Source organism: Amphiprion ocellaris, chromosome 12 (genome assembly GCF_022539595.1).
Source record: "Amphiprion ocellaris isolate individual 3 ecotype Okinawa chromosome 12, ASM2253959v1, whole genome shotgun sequence".
Lineage (NCBI taxonomy): Eukaryota > Metazoa > Chordata > Actinopteri > Pomacentridae > Amphiprion > Amphiprion ocellaris.
The window spans coordinates 31,828,988-31,855,600 of record NC_072777.1 but is presented as its reverse complement, the minus strand read 5'-3'; the positions used below and the strand labels follow the sequence as shown (position 1 = coordinate 31,855,600).

The 26,613-nt window shown below is 40.2% G+C and overlaps 1 protein-coding gene across 7 annotated transcripts in view; it reads right to left on the bottom strand.

Moving 5' to 3' along the window:
* Positions 1-26,613, bottom strand: part of LOC111569679 (kelch-like protein 29) — a 339,950-nt gene that overhangs the window by 129,868 nt on the left and 183,469 nt on the right. For all 7 annotated transcript variants that reach the window (XM_023271948.3, XM_055016003.1, XM_055016000.1 and 4 more), the window contains one exon: positions 5,941-6,079. In XM_023271948.3, coding sequence (XP_023127716.1) covers positions 5,941-6,079 — 139 coding nt within the window. The remainder of the gene's footprint in view (positions 1-5,940; positions 6,080-26,613) is intronic.

Genomic DNA, 26,613 nt, shown 5'->3' with positions numbered 1-26,613 from the left:
AAAGCCACATAGTGTTATTGCCCCCTTTTACCTGCACAAAAGTCCTGCAGTGGGGGAGGGTGGGAGGGGGCAGGTAGGTAGCAAAGACAGAAAGAAGGGAGAAGGGGGGAGAAGGGGAGGGGAGTGTTGTTGAGGGTTAAAGTGATGGAGGGAGGTCGGGAAGGGGAAAAAAAAGAGCTAAAAATAAAAGAAGAGCATGCTCATCAACCTGGTCAATTAGTGCAATAGGAAAGCGGCTCGAGTGGCAGTTTGTTTTGTCTGAGCACTTATGTTATGGAAATGACTTCTTTCTTTTTTCTGCTTTTTTTTCTCTCTCTCCGGAGCTTCTAAAACAGGTGGATATTTATGCTGCGTTTTGATTGCAGACTTGAATTTAAATTGTGAAAGAGGGGGAAGGCAGAGGGAGGACAGGAGAGACAGGAGAGGAGGAGGAAGAGGAGGAAGAGGAGGAAGATGGGTACACTCAGGCAAAGAAATTTGTTTGTGAAAAATGCACCACTTATTCAAGGGGAAGTCTGAAAAAAATCGGCACAGACTGTCAAAATGGTGGTGAACAGAGGCGGAGAGGAAGAGGAGGGGAGCAGCAACACACACACACACACACACACACACACACACACACACACACACACACACACACACACACACACACACACACACACACACACACACACACACACACACACACACACACACACACACACACACACACACCCATATACATTTTCTAATACATGCTTCACCCTAAAAAAAAAAGCCCATTTACAGGGAATACGTTTAGCTTGTTCTCTTGTTCTTACAGGACGATTTATTCTGTGCAAGTATATACACACACTACCAGGACATGTTAAGATAGAAGCTCATTCGGAGGCAAAGCCGAGACCGTCGGGGCTAAAAATGGCTCGCCTTTACGTCTTGTCACAAAAATAAATCAGGAATAAATTACAAAAATAAATACAATGTGGTTGCTTTATTGTGTGCTTGTTGCTCATTTTTTCCAGCATCGAGGCCACGATGCTGCATCCGCGAAGCTACCGGTCTCTAAAAGGACAAAAAGGACGGGCAGGGCGACAGGTTGGAGGGTTTAAAAGCTCAAACGTCCATCCGAGTGTGAACACGGAGCCATCAGCTCGAGAGGGGGGAAATGAAATGTACACATTGGATTGACAGAACGCTTGATGCAAAAACTTTACTGGAAAAACAAAAGTTTGTTTTGAGGCGTGATGACAGGGACAAAAGTTTGAATCATCTGTGGGAGCCAATATGACAAAAATTAAGATTAAGTCTTAAATAAAAGTGTTATTTTGGGGCTTTAGAGATCCTCAGCTCATGGTATGCACGCCCAGAACACTTGAGTCACCGAGTGTTCAGGGCACGCATAGCTTCAACACCTGGTGATTGATCCGCCCCTTAAATTTCCAACTCATGAAGTTACTGAGAAGCTTGTAGATTCGTGAGTCACTTTAACTGCATAAAGAGTTTTTCTCACCAACTCTAGCTGTTGAGTTGGTTTTGAGAGATGCGTCTGTGAGATTTCTTTCTCCACTCCAACACAAGAGTGAAAAACCCACAGCTGCATTTCTTCTGCAGACACGATGTGGTCAAATAGTCAGAAAAAAAATCAATTTTCTGAACTTTCTTTTTTGACCTCGATGGAAAACATCTTAAAATCAAAGAAAAATGTGACGGAGAATTTGTGAATACCACAGTGCTACATAACGATGCGACAGTGGGTGCTGTGGATACTGCGTCGCTCTGAATGTTGCTTTCCTTTTATTTCAGAAACAACGGTGCTACAAAAAGGAACAATTGAGGCACCATTTCCTTAACATTTAGAGAATTTCACCAGCATCTTGTCATGGCTGCCACTGAACGCTTCAGGGTCATTTCACTCAAATCTTCCAGCGCAAACAAAAAAAGGACTATTTGACTGCAACCATGTCTTGGTTATTCTGGATGCTATTCACTGTTTTCACTGGAACTACTTTTTATCGAAAAATAGTTCCTACAAAAGATGATTTATGATTTCTTGAGCGTAATGGAAACACCGAGTCTGTTATAAAACCCCCTTTTACAGATAGCTTTGTTAGCATTCTGCACATACATCTGGTTTAAGAAAGTTTTCTACATTTAGCAGGACTTTTGTACTTATAATTTTCTCTCAGGTACAAGTAGTCCCGGCTTGTTGATCGATTCATGAACAGATATGCCTTCTAGCACCTAGTAATATAATCATTTCTTAGAAATGCAATAAAATTTGCACCTAAACTAATAAAAACTGCAATAAAACTCAATAATGCAATAAAAATGCCCTACCTGCTCTTGTAATAATAGTCTACAGAGAGTTCTATATTTTGAGTTTTAAGAACTTAAAAATGTCATACACATTGGATTTTAAAGGGAAAAAGTGGTGATTAGATTAAAGTGCTGCCATATGCACATGGGCAGAAACTTAGGGACAATATCCTGGTTGTTTTAAGTTAATGCAAGGATGCATAAACTTTTGAGGAACACTGGAAAACCCAAGTAATGCTTCCCTCTATACCACGGAAATCCAAAAAACAACTTTTGGTGGCACTTCAGTTGAAGGGGTTATAAAAAGGCACCTAAATAATGCACTATGAGACATTTTGAATCATTATTAAGTGGAAATTATTACATTAATGGGTGCTAAATATTTTCTTCAGAAGGTGAGAAATATTTTAGTGAATATATAATTAGTATACAGTGCAAAAAAACTTGCTATGCAAGAACTAAGCAAAAAAAAACAAAACATGTTTTATAACTTGGTTGAACTGGCCCTTTAAATATTACCAGTCAGAACAATGTTACGAGATGAAATTGTGGTGTTACAGTAACCAGCTGAACGGTGCAGCAGCGGGTCACGATGTTCGCACTGTAATGGGCTTTAAAACAGCTCTCCACCCATCTCATAGTCACAACACTCTCTGACTCACCAGCATGACAGAAAAAAAAACTCAGAGGGTCAACACAGGCAAAAGAAAGGGATGGGGGGTTATGGTAGAAACAAATGGCATAAAAGCATCTGCTCAAAGATTCTGGAGCCTTTTTACATCACGGAGGTGCGGGGATGCAGTGGCCATAAATGAAATGCCTGTGAGCGCACTTACTGGAAAATCCCGAGGGGTAAAATGGAATTACCAGCGATGATCTGTCTCCCCCGCTCTGTGCATTGGCCCTTTAAAGGGTAAGGTAATAGGTTTTGGGGAAGGAGGGGGCGGCGAGGGCAAACGTGTGCGTACATTTCCAAACGGCATTACATCCTGCAGGTATTGTTGGGGTGAGACGGAGGGGGGGAGGCCTCGAGGTGAGAAAGAAAGAGAATTCCAAATGAGGACTAATCAGTGTGTTTGTAGACTGTTTGGCTGGAACATTTTTGTTTGATTTCTTGACATTTTCAGCAACATAGAAAAATTCCTGCAAACTACGCTGCTTGATTTTGACTCGTTGCCAAGTGAGGCTTTAATTTCTAAAATAAGTCACTGGGTTGGTGTGTGTGCACTGCTCGCCCTCCAGCGTTAACATCTCTACTACTCTGACTAATGCAGCCTGCCGGGATATCACACAAGTCCTCGCATCCTACACACACATTCTTTAAAGCGTGCATGCAGGGAAACACATTTGAAGGCGTCCATATATTTCAAGCACATACTGTATGCACCTGGTGGTTTATGAGCTGACAATCGGGGGGTTTAAGTCCTGGATGAGTCAGTAGATGAAGTCTCTCTCTCTTTGTCTCTTATTTGACCTCATAAAGATGTGGACAGCAGCGAGCCACGTGTAGCATCAGCACAATTCCAGCCGTGCTTAAAAAAGTGACCCAAGCGACACATGGGAGGTCGTAACTCAGCGACAGACAGGCCTTTGGCTCTCGTTGCTCCTCTGACCGAGCTTGTAACAGTCAAACGCCTCGCAGCTACGACCGAAACGCTGCTCCCCCTTAGTCACTTTTATTCATTCTTTTAGTTTGCCTTCCTCCTCCCTTCCCCGTCCTTCTCTTGTCAACTTCTCACTGCTCTCATTTCCATAAGTCAAGGTGTCACACGCCTTAGAAAAGCAACAGCCGCTGATGGCGTCGCGTTAGCATAATGCTAATGATCACAAAGAAGAGGTCTGCTCTTTTTTAAAAAAAAAAATGAACAATTAGTGTAACAAATTTATTAGACGCTCTCCAGCGTGAAGTCGAATGAGAGAATTTTCTATTTTAGACATAACCTCGTGACAAATGACAATGTTATGACAATAAATCCAAGTAGTTGTACAATTAATTAACCAATTAATGAGAATTTACTCCATTAAACTGTCAAATTAAACAAGAAAAATCTGACAACGTGGGTGGCAGCAGGCATGAAGATGAGCTGGATGAAATTCTGCCCGCTCTTCTGGGAGCCTACGGTGGCTTTCAAGGGCCCTGCCTTTATGCATGAATGATCCGGCTACGTTCCAGATAAGAGGCAGCGACGAGACAATCTGATAGACAGGCTGACCAGCATGGGGGCTTCACTTCTACCCAAAGTCACTTCAGTCTCTCAGGAAGCTTCTCTGCTGTTGTGAAGGTCAAAAGAAGAGCCGGTGTCTCTGTTTAATTCATGGCGAGTGTAGCTGTCACAGAGATCCTGCTACAGACGAGGCTCTGTTGCTTTTTCTACCTGTGTTCTCTCTCCGCTCCGTCCCCATTCAAGAGGGAAACAAGCGTATCGGTGGCGAGCAAGGAGGCCGATAAGCAGCTCTCCAGCTCTCTGATGAGCTCGCTGTGGAGGCTGCATGGCTGCGGGGCAAAGTGGCAAACTTCCCTAAGGCACTCGAGCCATCGCTACTGACTGTGTGTGTCTTTGCTGCTTTGTCTTTGTTAAAGCACTTCATCCCTATCCATGCAAACAGGAACACACACTCTCTCAAACACACACAAACAACATCAAGGTGGCAAAAACAACTTTGGGTCCAGGGGACTCTCAATCAAGCCGAAAGCACCTGCAAGGATTTGAAGTAAGGATGAGGACATTAGGGATTTGTGGAATTCCCTCCCCGGAAAAACAAAGCAGATAAAAGACATACTTTTTGTTGTCAGACTTTATACAGTCATGCGTTTGCACACACATATAAAGACACTAAAAAGGTCTGGAGCTGTAGCACACACTAGTATGCAGACAGGCACCCATGAAAACAAAACAGCCCGTTGAAGACAAAATAAAATATGGAGTATGAAGGGCAGAGTACTGGGGGAATACTTGGATCTAAATCAAATGAATATGTTAGTGAAAGGTGGTGTTAACCTGTGAAAGTGGAGGTTCAGTGGGCTGTCTTATATGTGCTTTTGTTGTGTCCTTTTGTTTATGACTCTGAAATGTCTTTTTTTTGTATTATACTAACATGTATTAGCATATGAAAAGGTTGTTTTGAAGCATGAACTCAGGAATTAGCAACAGAAAAATATCGTAGCTTGGGAAACAAAAACAAAGACGGAAAAAAGAAGAGTCCCTCTGCCCACAGAAGACAGTGTGGCTTTGGCAAATTACCACCACAAGTGCAGGATGTATGATTCTTTTTGTTTTGGCCCCTTTGGTGAGGTTCTTTTAAAAAAAAGCATCCCCAGTCATGGAACATTTTCACTGCTCATTAAAATGGAAATGTGGTTAAATTGCCCTACATGGGGGGAGGAAAGGTAAATGACGAGGGTTGACCTTTTTCTCTCCAGTTTCAGATACATTCATTTGAGTGGGAAGAGGAAGGAATGGCTGCTGGCCCTGTGCAAGGAACCAAAGTCTTCACAACACCTGCAAGAGAGAGAAGGGGGGAAAGGGAAAAAAAATAGCGACACAAATGCGCCCTATGAAAAGAACAGATTGGATCAACAGCTGGTGGGAGGGGGTAAAGAGGAGGAGGAGGAGGAGGAGGTGGGGAGGGGTAGCGAAGGCAAACCTTTTCACCAGGTCCTTGAAATACAAGCTGCAGGAAGCTAGAACATTTTGGTGGACTTCAAACTCTTTGCCTTCAACAATAATTTTCAGGTCTGTAAACTCTTTCGCTCTGCGCTGTTGGTTCAACTCCTTCAACATCTCTGTAGAACAAGAAAAAGAAACAGACAGTGCCACATGTTGGGTTTTAGAATTCCATTTTCCATACATACAATAGCATGACAACAAGAAACAAAAAACAAAGCAAATAAAACAAAACACCGTGGAAAAAGTGCAGATCGTAGCACACAATACTGCTGGCCAGTCTTAAGAAACAATGTGCATTAAATGGCAGAGGAGAACAAACATTTCAGTAAAAAGAGTGCTTGTCAGAAGTAAAATATCAGATACTGTACCGAGGAATATGCAAAGCATGCGAGTCGATAACAGAACTAGGAATGAGATCAACAGCTCGGATTATAATGAGAAAAGACACTTGTTTAACTGTATTTGACTTCTGCAAATTTACACCGCAGCACTAGAACTTCAATGAAGGGAAGACTGAGTGAGATTAAAAAGCATCTAAGAGAGATGTGGGCTGAAAACAGAGACACTGTCAATGCATTATTCATATCAAAATAAAATTCTTTGGCTTCTCGCTAATGCCCTACTCAGCGTAGATTTGACCTTGAAAACGCTGCTCAATGAGAAATCAACTGCTTATCCCTCCCCACCACCACCACCACCACCAAATCCCAACACCCTCTCCTCGTCTCAGAAGCACCAACCCTCATCTTCCTCCTCTCTGGAAAGAAAACATGAAAACTAGAAAAACTGGGACGCCACATTCTGAGAGAACATGCTTGGAGCAAACCATTGTGCCGTTGAAGGCCACAGTGTGCGGTGAGTTGTGGTGCAGCGGCGCCGTGTTAAGCCTGGCCTTACTGTAGCACTGGGTCGGAGGCGCTTGTTTCTCCGCATCTTAACGAGGCACCATGAGGGGATGCTGAGAGTGAAAACCAGCGGGGGGCGAGCAACTTATTCTACAGCTTTAGGAGGGAAAACCAACACTGCTGCTTTGTTAATCTCCTATCGAGAATGCCACTAAGAGGGAAAACACTGAGATTCAAATAATAAGCTACGGACGCCATAATGTGGAACACCATGATTACAGAGGGAGCCACCTTCCATGCTGCAGTAAACACTTGTTTGGCACAGTCTGCGTGGTATAAAGGCACATATTCCATGCTGGCGAAGAGCCACAGTGTGACATGCATGACGATTTAACCTCCGTGTTGTGTTCGGGTTAAAAATGACCCAGCCACTACACTTAATCCTCGTGTCGTCCTGTGGGTCAAAACTGACCCGGTTTAAAGTTTGAAAATGTGGGAAAAACAGATATTTTCACAGTGAAACTTCTGATATTCACATTTTCAACATTTTTGGGAAACATTTTTTGGTGGAAAAAAGAAATGTTAGAATTTTTTCTTAAGAACATAAAAAAAAAAAAAAAAAAAATCCAGCAAAATTCGCTGGATTTTGGTTGATTTTTTTTGTGAATGTTCTTAAAGAAAATATTACAAGTTTCACTGATATATATGTAATCACTTTAGATATTTTTAGGATTTTTTGGAAAATACTCATTTTTTGAAAAGATTTACAAGAATTTTCTTGCCAAATTTGGGTTTTCTTTTTTTAAAATAATTTTTTTAGGGGAAATTTTTAAGGAATTACTGGAATTTTCTTCCTGAAGGTTTTGCAAATTTTTAGAAATTTGGGGAATTTTTTTCTGAATTTTTGTATTTTTTTCAGACAAGGAAACAATATTTTTTGGTGCCCGTAAATGAGGACAACAGGAGGGTTAATAGCATAGAAAACCACATAAATGACCTTTTCTTAACTTGAAGTTCGATGGTTTTTCCTATAGTGAAATTCTTATTATTGTTGTAGGTTCTGTACCTTGTGGGTGGGAGCAATGATTCAAAAGATGTGAGAAGACTAGTATTTCGAACGGCGCATGAAAAATAAAACAATTTTGATGAAATGTTGCGATGTTAAGTGAATTTTCCCAAATTAACTTGAAGTTACACGTGGTACATTCAAGAACTGTTTGAAAGTTCAGTGTCCAGTGAATTTTTCAGTTTTTATAGTTTATGGCTCAGATGAATGGAGGGTCTGTGGTGATTTTTTAAATCTGCCTGTGGGTTCAGAGGGTTATAGCGTCCTCATGCTTCTGGCCTCAGAGACTAGAGGATGTTTTCTGTAAATGTGTGTTTTTACACAGGTGATCATGTGACCACCTCCCCGGCTGCTGATTGGACCGGTGCAGCTCACAGGTGTTAAAGCAATGGTTGGGTTCGAACTGAGAATGGAACAGGTTGAATTAATACGACAAAATTCAAAAGAATCTGGATTTTGACTAAATGTGACTAAAGGTGAAGTTCAAGTTGTTGCTCCCAGTTCTTGGTGGGAGTTTTTCCTCTATTAAATACAACAGCAAGATTCATATGAGCCTCTCCAAAGAGAGAGCACGTTGAGCAACAGCAGTAAATTCATTAATTTCCTTTAATTATAAACCGTCCCTATCAGTCACACAGGTGGGACTGATAGCCACTGAATAGTTTTCTTCAAGTCAGACAAACGAGCTGTCAACACAGAGTCACAGTTGAATCTGCAATTAAAGTTTAAAACCCAAAATCTTGAAATATATGTGTATGTGTGTGTGTGTGTGTGTGTGTGCGTGTGCGTGCGTGCGTGCGTGTGTGTGTGTGTGTGTGTGTGTATAAGCATATATATAGTAAACTGCCAAAATGAAAATGCCAAAAACCGTAAATACTGAAATAATTGTCCAATTTTCCATTTTTTGATGGTCGTAGAAGTACTCATCTGCGATGTGGCGTTCTGTTGGAAAACCTTACCAAATCTAAAGTTAAAAGTTGTGCTATTAAAAAACAAAAAGCCCCATTTGGACCAGATTCTATCATAAATAAAAACTCTGTGTGCTACTCGGCAACAACTGAAAAGCTTTTAGTGCCTCAAAACAAAAAATGAAGGACTTTTTGACTGAACTGTGCTCACCTGAAAACTGTGCTTACTCAAAGCAGATAAGACACAAGTATATTGAAAATGTAATTGTAAGAAACTTTATAGTGCGCTGAGCTGCTATTTTTTCAGTATTGGTAACAAATGTGGACACTTTGAAAAATAATGAGTCCAGGTTTTTTTTTTTTTTTTTTTTTTACCTTTTTGTGAAATATCTAATCAGAGTAATCCATTTTTTTTTTGATTTATAATGTCGGACATCAAGACATCACACTAAACAACACTAAAGTCATTTTCTGAGCTCTCTTTGCTTCTAGTCATGGTTGTGTAGTTTCTGTAGAGTTGCAGAAAATGAGGCTACAGTGAGTTAAAAAAAACGTCATGAAACAGCTTAGAGGACTAAATGATCTGTTACATAGCTGATATTTTTATTTTATTGTTGATAAAGTTACACTACCATTTTCTGCCCTTAGGAAATCAGAAATGTAAAAAAAAGATTAGTTATTTGGGGAGTATAATGAGTTTTGCATTGGTTTGTAGTTAATTCGTACATTACTATTCATCATATCGCTCTGGTGAAGATGTTTGAATGAAGCCACAAAGAACATCATTTGTAAAAGTGACCTACGTCTGAATGACAGTGTTGTCTTTTTACCAGACTAATGAAGCAGAAATGCTACGTATTGAGCATCTGAAAAGGGTTTTAGATAATAAAAGTGGCGAAGATACCCTTTAATCAGCACAAAATTCTGAACAGTGGTAACGTTGACTCACTTGTTGTCGTGCGTAACAAGAAAGGTGAGCATGTGTCTGCGCTTCACACAGCTGTCGAGCCTCGAGATGTAAGAAACTGATCCGCTTTATGATTGTACTCACGACACCCGAGCTGAAATAAAGGATCTTTTTTTTTGTAAAAAGAGGCCTGTGTTCACGTCAGACTCCAAGCTGGGGTTTAATTAACCTGGTATGACACTCGGCCCTCTATTTGGCTGGAACATCTACTCATTTAGCTCCCTCCATTCTCCCGTCTGACACCGGGAGCTCGGTTCTGAATTAATTCTGCGATTGAAATTACACGGTATAAAGACACATGACAAATAAGGTGCAATTCAGGAGTGTGATTTGGTAAAAAAAAAGAGCTTTTTTTTTTCTCCCTCTGAGTGGTGCATCCTTCAGTTATCACGTCAAGGAATTAATGGCCAGAAAGAAAATGACCTGGTTATTAAACATGCTGAATGCCAAATGGGGAGAAGGAATAATGAGAGATACGATTTTTGACAATACGTCCGCTGTACTTTGACTGGGATGCACAGCTGCATGGTGAGAGTGAGCCGTACACATTCACACGCAAACACAAAAGCCTGCCATTTGCCTTGTCTTTCATCCATTTCTCTCCACTCTCCACATTCCACTCCACTTGCTGCTTGTCAGTCGGCCAGCTATCTGATTACTGTGTGGGCATGGGGCTGTGAATAGTGAATACACAGTAGTTTGGAGTTTGCATTAGTGAATTTCCAGCGACCGATATGGCTCTCACCTCCAATCAGCCACACCGCATACCATCCATTTGCCCCGAGAATAGAGAAAGTGAGAGGTTCGGCTGAGGTGGGGGGGAGACGGAGGACTCCACTTGTCAGCAAACAATGGCCGCCTCCCTCGGAGCCGTGAAGACACACCTGAATGCCTGATGGAAAAGCTAATTAGGGCTTCTTGGGGGTGCGTCGGTGAGCAGAACAACTCATCACCACCGGGGACCATGAAACTGCGCATGGCGGCCCTATTGTGAGCTTTGGCGTGGTGGAGTGTGGTGCTCAAAGGAACCACGGCGGCTCTGAAAACACCAAAATGTCTCAATACTCCTAAAAGGGGGGTAAAATCCAGCAGCAGCTCAGCTCTGCAAAAACAAGAGGAAAGGGAAGCACACGGGCAAACCTCACAGGAGTGCCTCACGGGCTGCAAACAGCGTTGACATGTGCTAGCGCAGATGTAATTCACAGTAATAACGACACCCTCGCGTTGGCACTCCACGATTGGTTGCCACACGGCACAGGGGGCATGGACACGGCGCCAACTCTGCTGCTCAGCCTAGTAACTCTGCTCCACAGTCCGACATTCTTACGGCCAATGGGGTCCCGGGCTGCGCTTTCCAGTAACCTATCACAATGCGCTACGGTAAGGTGCAGCAAGTCACCCCCATGAGCTCCTGATAGGCCGCCGCTGGAGGCCGACGCGGCGCCCGATTGGCTGCACAACTTTGGAGCCATTTTGAGGGGTTCTACATGTGATTTTTTTCACATGTGCATCCGCCATTTTGTTTCACCCCCAAAAATATACCATTTGGGATGTTCAGGGTTTGGATATTTCGTTGGGGAGTAACTACACGCTTGTGAACAAAAAAGAGGCGAAAAAGTCAAAAGCAGAAAAAGTGAACATGCCTGTATTCTGCTAAAAGTACTGCTACAAATTGAGAAAGTCATTGTGTGAAGTTTTCGGCACTGATTTTTTTTTTATTTCCTTGCCAAGAAAATGATTTTTTAATTACATAATTAAACCCAGATCCATTAATGTAGTTTCTTAAATCAGATCGTATTGAGCTTTTCTGAAACCCAGCTCTTAAATGAGCTATTTTCTATCATTTTGGTGCATTATTGCGGCACTATTGTTGCTAAAAAGGAAATTCAGCTAAAAATATCCAAAAGAATTCTAGGGAAGAAGAAGACAGACGAGATAAGAGGCTCAGAAAAGTACAGTCGATGCAATATGTGTCACTAAATGTCACTTTTCTCTTGTTTTTCCACCTTTTTTTCATAAATCTTGTCATTCCACAGCCCAAATAAACACATAATCATCCACATATCTCTATCCGCCCGGATGGCGTTTCATGTTGTGCAGCAGAAACAACGCTGATGTGTTCATTCTGACCTTTTTGTTCCCTTTCTAAACTTTCAACAATCAATTCCCACCAGCCCTCGCAGCTTAATTACCCAGAACAAACCACGCTAGCTGATCAATAATTCAATGTACAACTCGGCCATAATGGTTGTCTTTAGCCCGGAGAAGACAAAAGCAGAGCAGCAATTTTATTATTATCTTTTTTATATAAACTCAGTGCATGACCATTTTCCCTCAACGAAAAATGAAATTACTTTTTATCTTTAAAGTGACAAGAAGATAAAGCCACAAAGCTGCTCTTTTTGTAAGATTTGTCTGACAGTGTTTTATGTGTTTGGGAAAGAACCTTGAAAAATATTTTAAATAAATCTTTCTTTCTTTTTTCCCGCTGATTTGAGATTAGACGTGATGACCCTGAATTTAATTCAAAGCTGCTTTATCTGTTTGGTAACACCATCGCATGGAATACTAAAAAGAATGTGAATTAAATAAATCAAGCATTCAAATGTGTTGGTATTTTGTGGTAACGCCACCGTGATCAAAATGATTAAATACTAATAACAGCAATTGACGGGGATTACTGATGAAATCACATCAAAGATGAAATAATCATTTCATGTTCATTTTTGGGGAAGAAAAATTTAATAATTTTCTCAAACGGTCAATTAAACTCACATTTGTTTGCAAATAACAAAATCTCTGAAATTTAGCATTCACAAGATGATCAAATTGAATTTGATTCACAAAGTAAAGGCAAAGAAGCCTCTAAGATGGACAGAAAGCAGCAGAAGCAGACTGGACTGAGGAATTCTCATCAAAATGGGCATCATCGTACAAAAGCCTTTTGATAAGGACGGATGTTTTAGGAATTTTATTTCAAAGAGCAACACACAACAGAATAAGAACAGCGGGCCATGAGCGTGGTTCATAATAAATGCTCACAAAGGAACTCCTTCGAAGCAAAAATCTCTTACAGCGTCAGTCTCCCCTGAAGAGAGCAGAATTCCTGAAATCCTCCAGTAAAAACACGGTATGATAACATCAGGGGGTTTATGGGGACGTGTGAAGTGCTGCAATGATACTAAAAAAAGAATTAGAATGAATAAATGATCTGACATTAATAATGCATTCGCTTATTTTTGTGACAGAATCATTGCAGTGGAGATTTGAGCAATATGGAATATTTGGGAGAAGCTTAGTCTCCCCTGCTGATGTTAACAAGCCTTAAAATGGCTTCAGTGTTTCTGACTGAACACACTAAATACACCCGAATGCAGCATTCGCAGGCAGAGTTATGGTCAAAAGTTCACTTTCAGCACAAGCAGCTGGGAAATGCAATCTCTCTATTGTGCACCTTCAGGTCCCAAGTAGCAAAAAAAAGACTCAATATCTGCTCCAAGGTCAAGGAGGCATTTGTACAAAATTCTAAAAGAGCATATCGACCCACTGATAGATTTTTATATTTTTTTCGTTTGTTATGTTAAAGTTCCTTATTTAAATTCTAGTCAGATGAACCTAAAACCACAGTAATGTGTCATAAGTTCAGGAAAAAAATGTGTCAGATATTAATTTATTTATTTTTCGTGGAATATAATCATATACAGTAAAAATAAAATGTGGAAAAACTGCACACATCTGCACTGATAGCTTCATTTTTTCACTGGATTAAATTGTTTCAAAATCAAATCTTATACATTTGTTTGAATCCAAGAATCCAAGAGAAATTCAAGGTACATGTTTTTTTTAGGAAATAAATTAAAAATTGCATTTAATTTACCTGTTTATTTCCTTCCATTGAATGTTATTAAGCTGATATCAAGCTTTTCTTTACATAAACACCTTAAATATATTCTTGCTTATAAACCTAAAATGCTCAATTTTACTGCAATTTATCCCATTTTGTGCGTATTAGGCTGCATTGTGGTCGCAGTCACACTGCTTGTGATAAATAAAACAAACATATTCACAATTTTTAAAATATTTTTCATTGAGTTTTGAATTAAATTTCACAGCCATCAAAAAAAAACTAACAGTATTTTTTAAAATTATTTTATTTAGAAATTAGTGTTTTCTTTAGTTGTTTTGGGAAAATATGGCTAGAGGTTTGGTTTCTGAATTTAAAAAAAGCGCAAAAAAAAATTTAAATGAAAAATTGAAGGGAAACTGTATTTTTGCTGATTTCCATTTGAATATTTTGGCAAATATTTTTTCCTGACATTTCTGCCATTTTTAATAAGTGCATGCTACCAGAAATGATCAAGAAGAATTAAAGATTTCAACTTGAACTTAGCAATTTAGGAAGACTATCTTTGAAATTGTATTAGTTTTATTATTTTTCTTATTTTTAAAACATCTTTCTTCTTGAATTTTAAATTTCAAACGATTCCAAATATGAATGCAATGCACTGTAAAATCCCGCTGATGTGTATTGGTCCTGTTTGTTAGCAAGCCAACCAAACCATTATTCAAAGGGAACAATTCATGAGCAATTATTATTGAACACCACAGTTCAAACCATCTCAAAAGCCTCCACGGCTAAATGTCAGACTTTAACAAGTGCAAAATGCCATCAACACTATCAGGCCACTCATCTGCTGCAGATACCATCTGCTGAACAAACGCTGCGGGTATAAAAGCCATCAGATCTTGCGTTACGAAACCCTGATCCAGCCTCTATCAAAGTGCAATTACTCCAAACAGTCTCTAAAAACATACCTCTAACAATCACTGCCACATTCACCAAAACCAAATCCTTCAGGCCTCCTTGAGTCCTCCAGCTGTCCTGATTTCAGCTCCGTACAGAATAGCCCGTGATGAGGACGCTTTATTTCTTCACTTTGCTCGGTTTCTGCTGAGCTTAAAGCCTCGGCACTGCTGGACTGAGACACCATGACTGAGAAAAGGAACTTGTGCCCCTCAAAGACGCCGCCTGGGCCTTTGTTTCCCTCTAGAATAGGCATGCAAGGGGGGAAAAAAGGAAAAAAAAAAGGCCCGGCTCCTGCTCTGTCCTGCACTTCACCACTCGAGCTTCTACATGTAACGTCTAGTCTAAGGGTCAGGAATATGCACAAGCAAACCACTGAGCTAAGCTGAGGCAAATACAAGTACAGCCTCAGAAGAACATAAACAAAGGGCCCTGGGAGCATCCGCTGGCCGGATGCAACACTCTGACAGCGTGTCAGGCAATGTTCTCTTGTGTTTTTGTGTTTGTCTGAGGATGTCTCTGGTCCCGGCTGGCCCGGTGGCTTCCTCATTAGCCAGGCAGGGGGGACAGTAGATGACAAGCGGTCACACTCAGGTTTTAACAAGAGGATACTCCTGTGGATAGCAAACAAGAGCACCGTCACATCCCTTCCCTTTCCTTCAGGCGCTGCAGCATCCAGCTCAGAGCTTGAGAAAAGGAAGAAAAATGCTGCATGATATGGAAAAAGAAGTTGCCCATGACTGTCTTCTGAAGGCAGAGAGCCGGAATATGTAGTGCATGCATGTACAGTGGGTTACAAGGCAGACTGGTTACAGTTCACACGAGGTTAAAATTTACATTCAGTGCCGCAGTTACGACATTACAGCTCAAAGAAAGCTGCTCCACGGCTGATGCAGCTTTTTTAGCTATAGGAAAAAAAAGATTACTGCTTGTAAAACGAACACAAGTGAAGGGGAAATGGTTTCCAAAGAATTTCAGTCTGTCCTCTTTATTATATTTATATTTCACTATGTTATTTGGGAAACTAGGATGTACCTGTCAAGCACTACTTAAGATGTTAACGTGACTTTTTAAAGCCGAGGTAGACCATGGAATTAGTATCTGAATTAAAGTTTGCAATAAACTTTTTAATGAATTTTGATAGCTTTGTGTTGTTTTTTTCTCCCTTTCACTACAAAAACAGAAAAGGAAAGAGTGCACTTCTATCTTTACCTCTTTGCAGTCGTTGCACATGGAGCCTAATCTGCAGCAGATGCACCACAGGAATAACTCTGCCACAAGAATAACCGGGACATGACTTCTGTTCCAAGATAATTCAAAGGAGAGCTGGCAGAGCTGAACTCATCCTAAACTAAACAAACAAATCCAGACATGATGCATGTTTTCATTCCACTTCGAATGCTTTGAGACAATCTGAGATGTTTCTTCACAATAACTCATTAAAATCAGAAGTCGGTTGCACAAAACACCTTAAATTTTGTGATTACTCGCTCCTTAGCTGAGGGATTTACTTAAGGGTATTGCACAGAATCCCATTAAAAGCTACTTTAATTAAAGAAAGACATTTAAGGCATTAAGTGCATTGAAAGAGAGCAGCAAAACTCTACAGTTTCCATGGAGACCCTTTGTTTGCTTGCACTCAGGTTTGCGATGCCTGTTATTATCTCACCAAGCTGCTGTATAAATAGTAGCAAACTGAAGTGGCCAGAGGAGGATAGATACTTCAGGAGCAATCAATTAAAAAAAAAAAACATTTGATCTTCAAAAAAACAAAGACAGCGAACAACAAATGCGGGAGGAAAATTAATTCAAGAAGTCTGGCACTCTTCATGTTTTTGATTTAGCACCATAAACTCAGCCATGTTGCAGTTAAGCCAGAGTCAGAAGCTAGTGTTATTTTTCTTTTGCCTACTTTGGTTGCTAAGGCTTTTTGTGCAACAGTTTCAATTACTTTAAGGATTCCTTAAGTATAAGATAAAGACCTTCAGAAGAAGGCTTAAGGGTTTTTGTGAAACCTAATATATTTTAACCCTCCTGTTGTCCTAATTTACAGGCATCAAAAAATATTGTTTCCTTCTCTGAAAAAAGCCCAAAAATTCAACAAAAAAAATCCCCCAAACTTCTGAAAATTTGCAAAACCTTCAAGAAAAAAATTCCATTAATTCCTTAAAAGTTTCCCTTAAAAGTTTTATTTAAAAAAAAAAAAAATCTCCCAAATTTGGCAAGAAAATTCTTGTAAATATTTTTTTTAAATGAGTAAAAATCTTCAAAAAAAATCCTAAAAATATTTGATGGGATGACTTATATATCAGTAAAACTTCTAATATTTTTTTGTGAATGTTCTTAAGAAACATTTTTAACATTTCTTTTTTCCACCAAAAAATGTTCAAAGATTTCCCAAAAATGTTGAAAATGTGAACATTAGAAGTTTCACTGTGAAAATATATATTTTTTCCACATTTTCAAACTTTAAACCGGGTCAATTTTGACCCACAGGACAACATGAGGGTTAAGGGAATCTTATCTAAGTCTTTAAGGAAAATCTTAACTTAAAGGTCCCATATCCACCTGAGACCTGGCCCATTTATTTATATCCACTGTCCTGGACATTTGTTTTTGATCTCTACATTCTGACTCATCTGAGCTACCATACTAAATCCTGATGTGCTTAATAGAGGACACCTGGCCTTTCCAATGATATCTCAAGTGATTGGGTGGGAACTTTGTTTTAATGCCGAGACAAAATGGAGACAGCAGCAAAATGCACCTGCCAGGAAAAGAGAAAAGCTAATTCAAAAATTGTTAAAATATCGTTGTTTTACCTATGGCAATCATATATTTTCTTGTTTATGAATGTACTGGGAATTATAAACTGGGGTCAGAGTTCAGTTAAACTTTTTGTCAGGAAAAACAATAGCCCCTTATGAATGTCAGCTGTTATGGACATGAGAGTGATTTAATGGGGTTAGCTAATAGCTAACTAGTTGGCTAGTTCTTTGTTTACATTCGCATTTCTGCCCCAAAACACATTTGTTTATGGGGTAATAAAGACACTGAATGTAATGTAATTAATGTAGTAAATAAATAGTATTTTATTACGATGTTTCATTCAACCTCTTAATTTTTTACACTATTATGAAAGTTTCATTAGAAAATGGATTGATTTTCTTGTTGGGCTATTTTGATATCAAAGTGTTGCTGTTTTGCTTTTTTATGATAAAACTCTACTGTTGTCTCTAAAATAAAAATCTTTTTTATAAAATATTAAATTGTGAGTTGTTGTTTTAGCTCCAAAAAGGCAGGAAATCACAAAAAAGTTAGATTGAAAGATACTTTTTTTTCCCTCGGTTCCCAGGAGGATATGGTGAAAATCTGTATTTATGGTGTTTTTTTTATGTCTTGTCTTGTATAGAGATGCTCACTACTCTATACTGCTCTACAAACAAGGCAGAATTTTACCCACACTAAAATGTCTCAGCTACAGCCGTAAGAGTGAACACAAGAGTCCTTGTGCACTTCCAGCATCTCAGAAGCAGAAAATCCCGTGGACTACTTATATTTTTGATGACAATGTCATGATAACAATAAGAAAATCTTAGTGTTAGCTAACAATATCACTACTTTTGGTAATATTCCCACAATCAAAGCTCTTTAGAAACAACAAAGATGAAATAATGACTAAAATACAGATCATTTAGACTACAAGCTAACCAGCAGTCACCTGAGAATCCTTTCTTAAGAAAAACATGAGTTAAAAACAACAGTTGTGCTTAGAAATCAGTGATATTTCTATGCTATTACTTTATATGGCTCAGATAGAGGGTTAAAAGCAATTGTTTTGCGGCACAACGCCACTCAGAAAAGCAGAGAGAGTTTTCTTCCTGAAGGGGCCAGGGACAGCAGCAGCTTAACTGAATTTAAAGTTACACAAAACAGGAATAAAACCAGGTTGTGATTATACAGTCATGATGGAATAAGCTAATTTTGCTGTATGTTGAGCTTTAAAAATGAAAGAGACATTCTGGGGACACGTGAGACTTTAATTATCTACTGAAAAAGTGGCACAATATGGAAACTTTAGAGTGTCTTGTGCAAACAGCTTCAGGTTTTAAGAGGCAACACAGATTCAGCCAATACCTGTCACCCAGTCGAGTTACAAGACAGGAAATTCCAAGTACAGCGACCACAAAAGTATAAGAGGAATAGGTGTAATTACATGGACTTCAGCGGCAGCATGATCCAATGACACATCATCAAATATACGTCAAGATTTATATTTCTGGATGCACGTTTTTGCTTCTTTGTGTGTGTGTGGTCCCTTTACAGCTCTGACATGTCATTACCAAAGCACCTCGGCCATTTTCAAACCTGTTTTTCAACCAGCACGAGATGTGACAGTCAATACTGTGCCAACTTACTAATGTGACAGTCCCGACCAGCTGCCTCTTAATGCTTTTTCCATAAAAACACCACTGAAATTAAACACCATTTCATGTATTCAGGGACACACGAATGGAAACACTGTTTTCACGTTTAACCTTTAAACGAGTGGAAAATAACATGCTCGCCACCTGTTTCATGTGTACAGCTGACTGACGGCTTAATCCATCATCAGACATTCAATATTTTTAACAATTCTCCATGTATAAGCTGAGCCGATGTCAGCTTCATGCGAAGAAACCTGCTCAGACTTTGATTTTATTTTTAGAGTGGCCGCCACATCCACTGGTGTTGCTGCGACGACATCTACTTGAACATTATGCGCGTGGAATTATGCACTGAATGTGGAACAACCAAAGTTTTCATGCTCTGTGTCATCAATTTGCCGTCCGTGCAACTTGGCGCATCACAGGGACTCCAAGACTTCTGTGACATATTCACCCGCACGCTGCTATGATTCAAGCGATCTGTACTTCACATTCGGATGTTTGCGACGGCACCTCGAAGGCAGCTTAGTGCTAATTTGTTGGTCATAAATCTATTCAAAATGGCAGCTACAACAGTTCACAACATCAAGTGAGTGGGGCAGAAAGATGAACTAATGAGACGTGATGAACAGTGAATTAACTAATAATTATGAAGTGATTAGCTAAATTAAGTGTTTTCATGATAAGTAGGAGGCAAAATCACTTTTCTGTTTTTCCACTGGGAGCAGACAGAGGTGTTCAGGGAGGCTGAAGGCTCTGATTTACAAAGTGATAATAGCACAAGAGATAACGTCACAAAACCAAAACACACAGATGTATACAGTATATTGAGTAGCTAAGTTAATATATTGAAACAATTTGCACCTGAATAGTTTTTTTGGCCAACATTAATACAGAAGCAGCGGCCAAACTGTTCAATAGCAACAGCTCCTGATTAGACATTTTACTTCCTCCACCAGTCTGAATATCGTTCAAATTATATATTGAAATGAAGTAAGGTTACAGCAATTGTCCAAACCAATGAAATTTAAGTTTAACTTCACACATTTAAACAAGTGAAACTACAGTGCATGGAATTACATATTCAATTTGAACCACGGCCCGTACTGCAAGGTGCATCCAATGATACTCAGAACTAACTAGATTCTAATGAACGTGTTTACAACCACACTGATGAAGCATTTATTAAAAAGTCACAATTGACACCTGGGGAAACATAAGTGACCTTATGCACTGTCCAGATTTGTCAAAGACCCACCAAAATTTTTTTTTAAATGGCCAGCGGCTTTAAAGGGGCGTATAATGGTTTAAAAAAATTAAATAAAATCATTAAAATTACAACTTTGATCATAGCCAGAAATTGGAAAAAAAAACAGAAAGAATTGCCTGATTTTTAATTTTCCTGGAGCAAGACTTGTGCTATGTGCAGTTTTGTTGGGAAAACGAACCACAAGCTTATCCTGATACTTCTTTAAAATCACTTGACTTCACTATTCTGCATGTCTAATTCAAATATCCACCAAAAATGAAGTCTTTGCACTAACTAGATTCTGTAAAAAACTAAAAATTCAACGCTGGTTGACACGTTGAAATTCCCTGAGGAGATGAATGAAGTATCTATCTATCTACTGCACAGAAGCCTTTTTTGAGCTCTTTCTTCGAGTCATGGTTCTGCCGTTTCTACAGAGGTGCAGGACTTTAAATTGCAGAAAAATAGGAGCCCACAGTGAGTAAAATATGTGACAGAAGCAAAAGCAGAAACTGTTTGGGGTTCGGAGGGTTAAGGCAAACTAATCCACGAAGTCTTGCTTTTAGAAACAGAGATAAAATACTTTGGGCATACAGGCCTACATGCTTAAAAAAGCCCACCTTTCATTACTCGGGCCCAGCTTAAGCCTCGAACTTGTGGATTGGCTTATTTGACATAATGCCAAAGAGGCAGGAAGCCAATATGGATTTTAGGGGTTTTTTTTGGCCACATGAAATTGCAAAAGTGCTCGGCAACCCGCTGTATCACAGATGAGGAAACATTCCGCTTTAGCATACGGAGGACGTCATTGTCAAACTGGGTGCTGGGTTGAGTAATTCACCCACACCACAACAGATGACATTGTCATTGTACAAAAACACACGAGCGCCGATGCAAAGAGACACACGGGCAGCCGTGCATGTTGCGGCCACACATGTGTACAAACACACACTCGACTTTAGGAAGAGACAATGTCACGAGAGAATAATCCTATAACAATGTCTCGCTTACGAGGAGTTCCTGGCCAGTGTAGATAACATACTGTATGCTTGGAGGGGATTGGATTAGAACTGAGTGGGTGTGCAACACTTCTCCATCTTCCCTTTAATTAAATTGTGAAGTTACTATTATATAAATTGCTGCGAGGGCCAGAGTTCTGTCTAAGCCACATCATAAAGCCTGCTGGAAAAACAAGGCTAATTGAGTGAAATGAATCATCTGGACACAGGTCTTGTGTATCAGTATGAATGGAACCTTTCAGAAGCATCTGCGCAAACTGTGTCTCATTTGTGCTTCACCTTGAGAGGCTTGACCGAGCATCCAAGTTCTCTTCGGAAACATCCAGCCGTGCACGTGTCACATTCAGTCACACGGACGAACCGAGAGCCAAACAAATGCAGGTTTAGTTTTACTGGATCACTTCAGTTCCAAAGAGTCGGCGAGAATACGTCGTGACCTCGAACCACAACATCATGACTGCTACAAATACCAAACATGTCTCCAGGCTCGTAGTCAAGTCGCCTGTCCACTTCGGTATTTCATCATCTCAAAGTTTGTTTATTTTTTTTACCTGACTGGAACTTTTACCACCTCAGGCCATGGGAGAAATCACTTGAAACAAACCACACAGTCTTCTAAAACTCTCTGTCCACAAGCAGCCTTAACTAACAAACACATCTAAGCCCTTCTCTCACACAATGCGGTTTACATTGACCGGGTGAATGCACTTCCACAGGACACAGAATGATTGCAGGGAGCAGAGCCAGTGATTAAAGAGGCATTACCAACATGCCATGGCATTAGGAGGTGGACCGTGCAGCAGCAGAGCATGTGGCTGCCAATAAAAGGGACAATCCAGGAATGTTCAGAAGCCAGAGGATCACAACCTTAGTCCAAAATTAGGTTACTCAATTAAGGGCTGAAGCATCAAGGGTAACTGTTTGGGTGGTTGGTCGATATACTCTCATCATTGGTCGGACGATTGCCAGTGTTACCTTGATCAAGAGAAAACTGCTACATCATAGTCTTCCAGGACTAATTCATTCTTATTGGTGGCTGGAAAAACAGTCTTGGCAACCTGATAGAGACTGCTGGGTCTAACTTACTTAATTTTTTACTGAACGTTTGCTTGGAATCAGCTCCAAATTGTCAAACAAGTCGTCAGTGTGGCTGCGTTTGTTCAAGCAGATGGCCGAAAAGTTCAGTTTAAACTTTGCAGACAGCCGCTTGTATATTACAACAACCAATATGGCGGAAAATCTAAAACCATTAGGCTGTCTGTGGTATATTCCTCAGTAGTACTTGTGCTCAGATCACCAGTTATTACAGTTCTATTTCCAGAAATCATGTGAATATGGGCAGATGCATGCTGGTCTGGTCCAAATACTCACAAATACGCTGCAAATACTCACTTTTTCTGCTTATTGAGGATTAATTTAGGCTATTATGGCCAGCAAGGAGAGTGTGCTAAGTACAATGTGGCCAGTTTAATTCATCAACAGACAACAGGCAGTCGGTTGAAGAGTAGCAACAATTTTACTCAATGGAGATTTGCTTTAGTTGAACACAGCCCTACGAAGATGAGAAAAATATGTGGTACATTTACTTCAAAGCAGTTTTTTTACATTGTTACATTGCTATTTACTTTGGTATCAATCTGCACAATTAACATAAGTAACTCTGTGCCTCAAAATCTCCAACACAGTCACTATGAAAATTACCATTTTACTACTCTTCTTACTCAAGTCTAATCATTTCTGACATAAAAACTAGATTGTTCTCAGAGCTGGAACAAAATTTAGGCCTGAGTAACTCTGCTGCTGTTGTGGACGATGAATAACACCAGCTCTAGAGGTTTTACTGGCAGAAAAACAACTCCAGTATTCAGCTGATATGACAGTACATCCGTAATTACAGCATTAAAAGTTCTGGTTGAACTGTTCCTTAAAAGGCAAACTAGTCTGAGGAAATAGGAAAACACAAAATAGCACTGCGCTTTAAAGAGGCCGCATTATACATATTTACTTGTTCAAAATTGTGCTTTTGGGGGTTTACTAGAACAAGTTAAGAAGCTTAAATGTACCCAAAACATATGATTTTTCTCATGCTGTACACTGCAGCGGTACATTTTCTCACTCTCTGTCTGAAATGCTCAGGTTAACTCCTGTCTGTTTAAGAACTCCCCTCCTAAACACCACAGTCTGCTCTGATTGGTCAGCTGGCCCAGGGAAAGCGGTAGTATTAGTTATGTATGATAACTTTAGATCTATTAAAATAGGAATGTAGCTCCAGCAAAACGAGGTCTAGCAAGGGCCTTGGCAGATTGCAAAGTGGTTGCTCATTCTATGCTTGAGGGTCAAACTAGCTGCGAGGCAGATGTATGAAAATGTGTTACGTGGTGATGTAAATAAGTAAAAGAATAAAGCCTGGTTTGCAAATGAGGTATTTTAGGCACGTAAGGAGGTAAGTTTGCAGACTTTTTACATGAACAAAAAGCTATAGCACACTAAGGCACAACATGGGCTCTCTAAACATGACCAACACTCTCTGGAACATATGTGCAAGTGCCTTAGGAATAGCTGTGAAGTTATTTTATCTTTCCGAGATCAGATACGCAAGTGCAAATCCGAACGTACCTCAAATAAAACAAAGTGCAAACTCCACTTAAGCGCTAATTAAAAGCTTTAAGTTACTTTCTCCTCCACTGCTTCAACTGCAGCCCTGATCCAACAGCCTCAGCTGTGCCAGGCCCTCTGCTACCCTTCACATGTACCGGTGGCTGAGCACGGATGCCGGCGTATGTGTGAGAGAATGTAGATCTGCTGCCCAGCTTGTCTTACACCTCGGCTGTGTTTATGAGTTTGGTTTGTGTGCGTTCCGTACGAGCTTCGAACATGTGCGACGCTTGTCTCTTTGGGTTACGTTTCTTCCAAGTTGGCTCTAAACGCTAGGACAGTGTGACACACACACACACACACACACACACACACACACACACACACACACACACACACACACACACACACACACACACACACACACACACACACACACACACACACACACACACACACACACACACACACACACACACACAGAGAGAAAAACAAAAATATAAAAATCCTGTGTCACCAGTGCAGCTTAAGATAAATGTCACCTCTCCCCCCGAAGACAAGAGATGTGTTTACTGGGTAACTTTGTGAAAGTCAGAGCAGCCCAAGCAGAAAGGTTAGTGTTGGGGTTAGGTTGTATGTGGGAGTCTTCTCGGCAGACTGCACGCCTGGGATGAGCTTCCACAGCTTACAGTCGAGTCTGCCAAGTAATCTTTGCATTTCATCAGGCTTTTTTCCCCCTTTCATTCCTCCTTCTCTCGCTGTTCCCACCTTACTCCTTTCACCTTCTCTCTCCAGGGACAGAAAACAATCTGTTAGGTGACTGGAATGCCCCACAAATTCTGATTGTGTCCAGCATGCTCCACTGCTTATGTATGGCTGATGTGTCCTTGTAGAAGTTGTAATCTAAGCTTAGATCTCTAATACAGTACTTTTTATCCTGCGCTCCAAAAAAAGTTGCATTACATAAGAAAACAATGTCTGTATCTGCGACAAAGAGCAGAGAGGGTGGAATGACTAGACCGTAGCAGAATAATGATAATAATCAACGCTATAATTCACAGCTGCAGCCTCTAGTGAAAAAACACATTCTGTAAGCTTAATAGGGCAGTGGCATATTGCTGTTTCGGCATCTCAAAGAGTTCTGTCTTACTGTTAAGGAAGACTATCAAGCTTACAGAGAGCACCACTAGCCTACAAAGATCTCCTGATTGCAATGCAGGCCATTATCATTTATCTAAGTCATAGAAGAATCATATACCTCCACATGCTAAGCTTGTTGCAAACTCCGTGGAATAATGAGGTGGAGAAGGGAGCCATTCTTGCTAATGTCTGGCCCTGTCATTAGTATTTATTAGATGCCCTGTATGCATTATCAAACCCATTTAAAAGTTTCTGGCTATGGAAAAAGTTTGACTACTCAGATAAGAGCGAGCATTAGCTGGTTGGTGTTACTGAACTTCTTCTGGACTTTTTCGCAGGGATGTTGCGGCGCATCTGCTGCTGCTGACTTCTCTTTCCTCATCGCAATTACGCCTTCTCATTAAAGAGAAACATCCGCTATTGACTGACTTCCTGCTAACATCTGCTGTGTTTACACTCGGCCTAACTGATAATGCATACCCGGCCTTTTTTCAAGGCTAATGTGCGGGATAACACATTGACATTTCACTTGTGCCAATTAATCGCGTCATATCAGATCGTCTCTGACATGAGGTTGTTTGAGATTCAGGCCCGTCAGAGGGTGTAACCTGCGTTCACTTCCCCGCTACTCGACACACAAATTAATCTGCTCCCACATAACTGAGGGCAGTGAAAGTTTCACGCTGACTAATGGCGCTGTTCAGGTCTGAGACCTCTCCTGAATACTCAATGCACGATGCTACAGCTGTGAGGAGCAGAGTGTCACACTTCATCACAAATCCAGGCAACACGAGTGCTCTATGTGAAATCTGGAACAAGACCAAAAACTACACATTACAAGATTCAGAACAAGGTTGACACAGCACTCTGAATTTTTCCTGAAAACACTGTGCACAATTTAGTACAGAACTGTACAACTCAGAGGTACTTCTACTATATTTCAGAGGATGGGTGAGGCCTCTCTGTGTGGAGTTGGCATCCTTTTCCATTCCAAAGACACGAGGATAAGTACAGATTAATGTAAATGGTTGTCCTGTTTTCATTTTAAAACTAATTCCTGCCACATTTACGCCTATCATCCACACTCCTCCGGCATTTTAGGACCCCTAAATCTGAGACTTTTGGGTTGCAATTTAATCTAAAGTCCAAAAATTGCAGTTCCTCGAATGGCCACAGGGGGTTGGCTCCAAAAGTGAGTCAATCCCAACTCCAAATTAAAGTGTCCATCTTTACAGCAGAAATAAAACTGCTGTAAAATGTTTACAGCCTGGTATTAAAACAGTTTTGGTCTTTATAGTTAATTTCCCTCTTCATGACTACCGTACAGGTGGTGAATTTTTACAGAAGTCCCTTGTTTAAATTGTATTAACACTTAAATATATTCATGATTAAGGGTGTGGTTGTTTTGAGTGACAATCAATGGCCGCAGCTCCACTCATGCTCCACCTCTTTGCTCATTTTTCATTTATCTGGGAGTTATGAGGACTCAGGCACTGTCAAGATGGTGAAAACACCACACCGAGATTTATAACTATTCTTCAGGAAATCTATAAGTGAGTAAGACAGATTTTTGAAAACAACACAGACACCCATGTTTACTGTCTGCTTTCTGATTTGTTTGGACCAGATG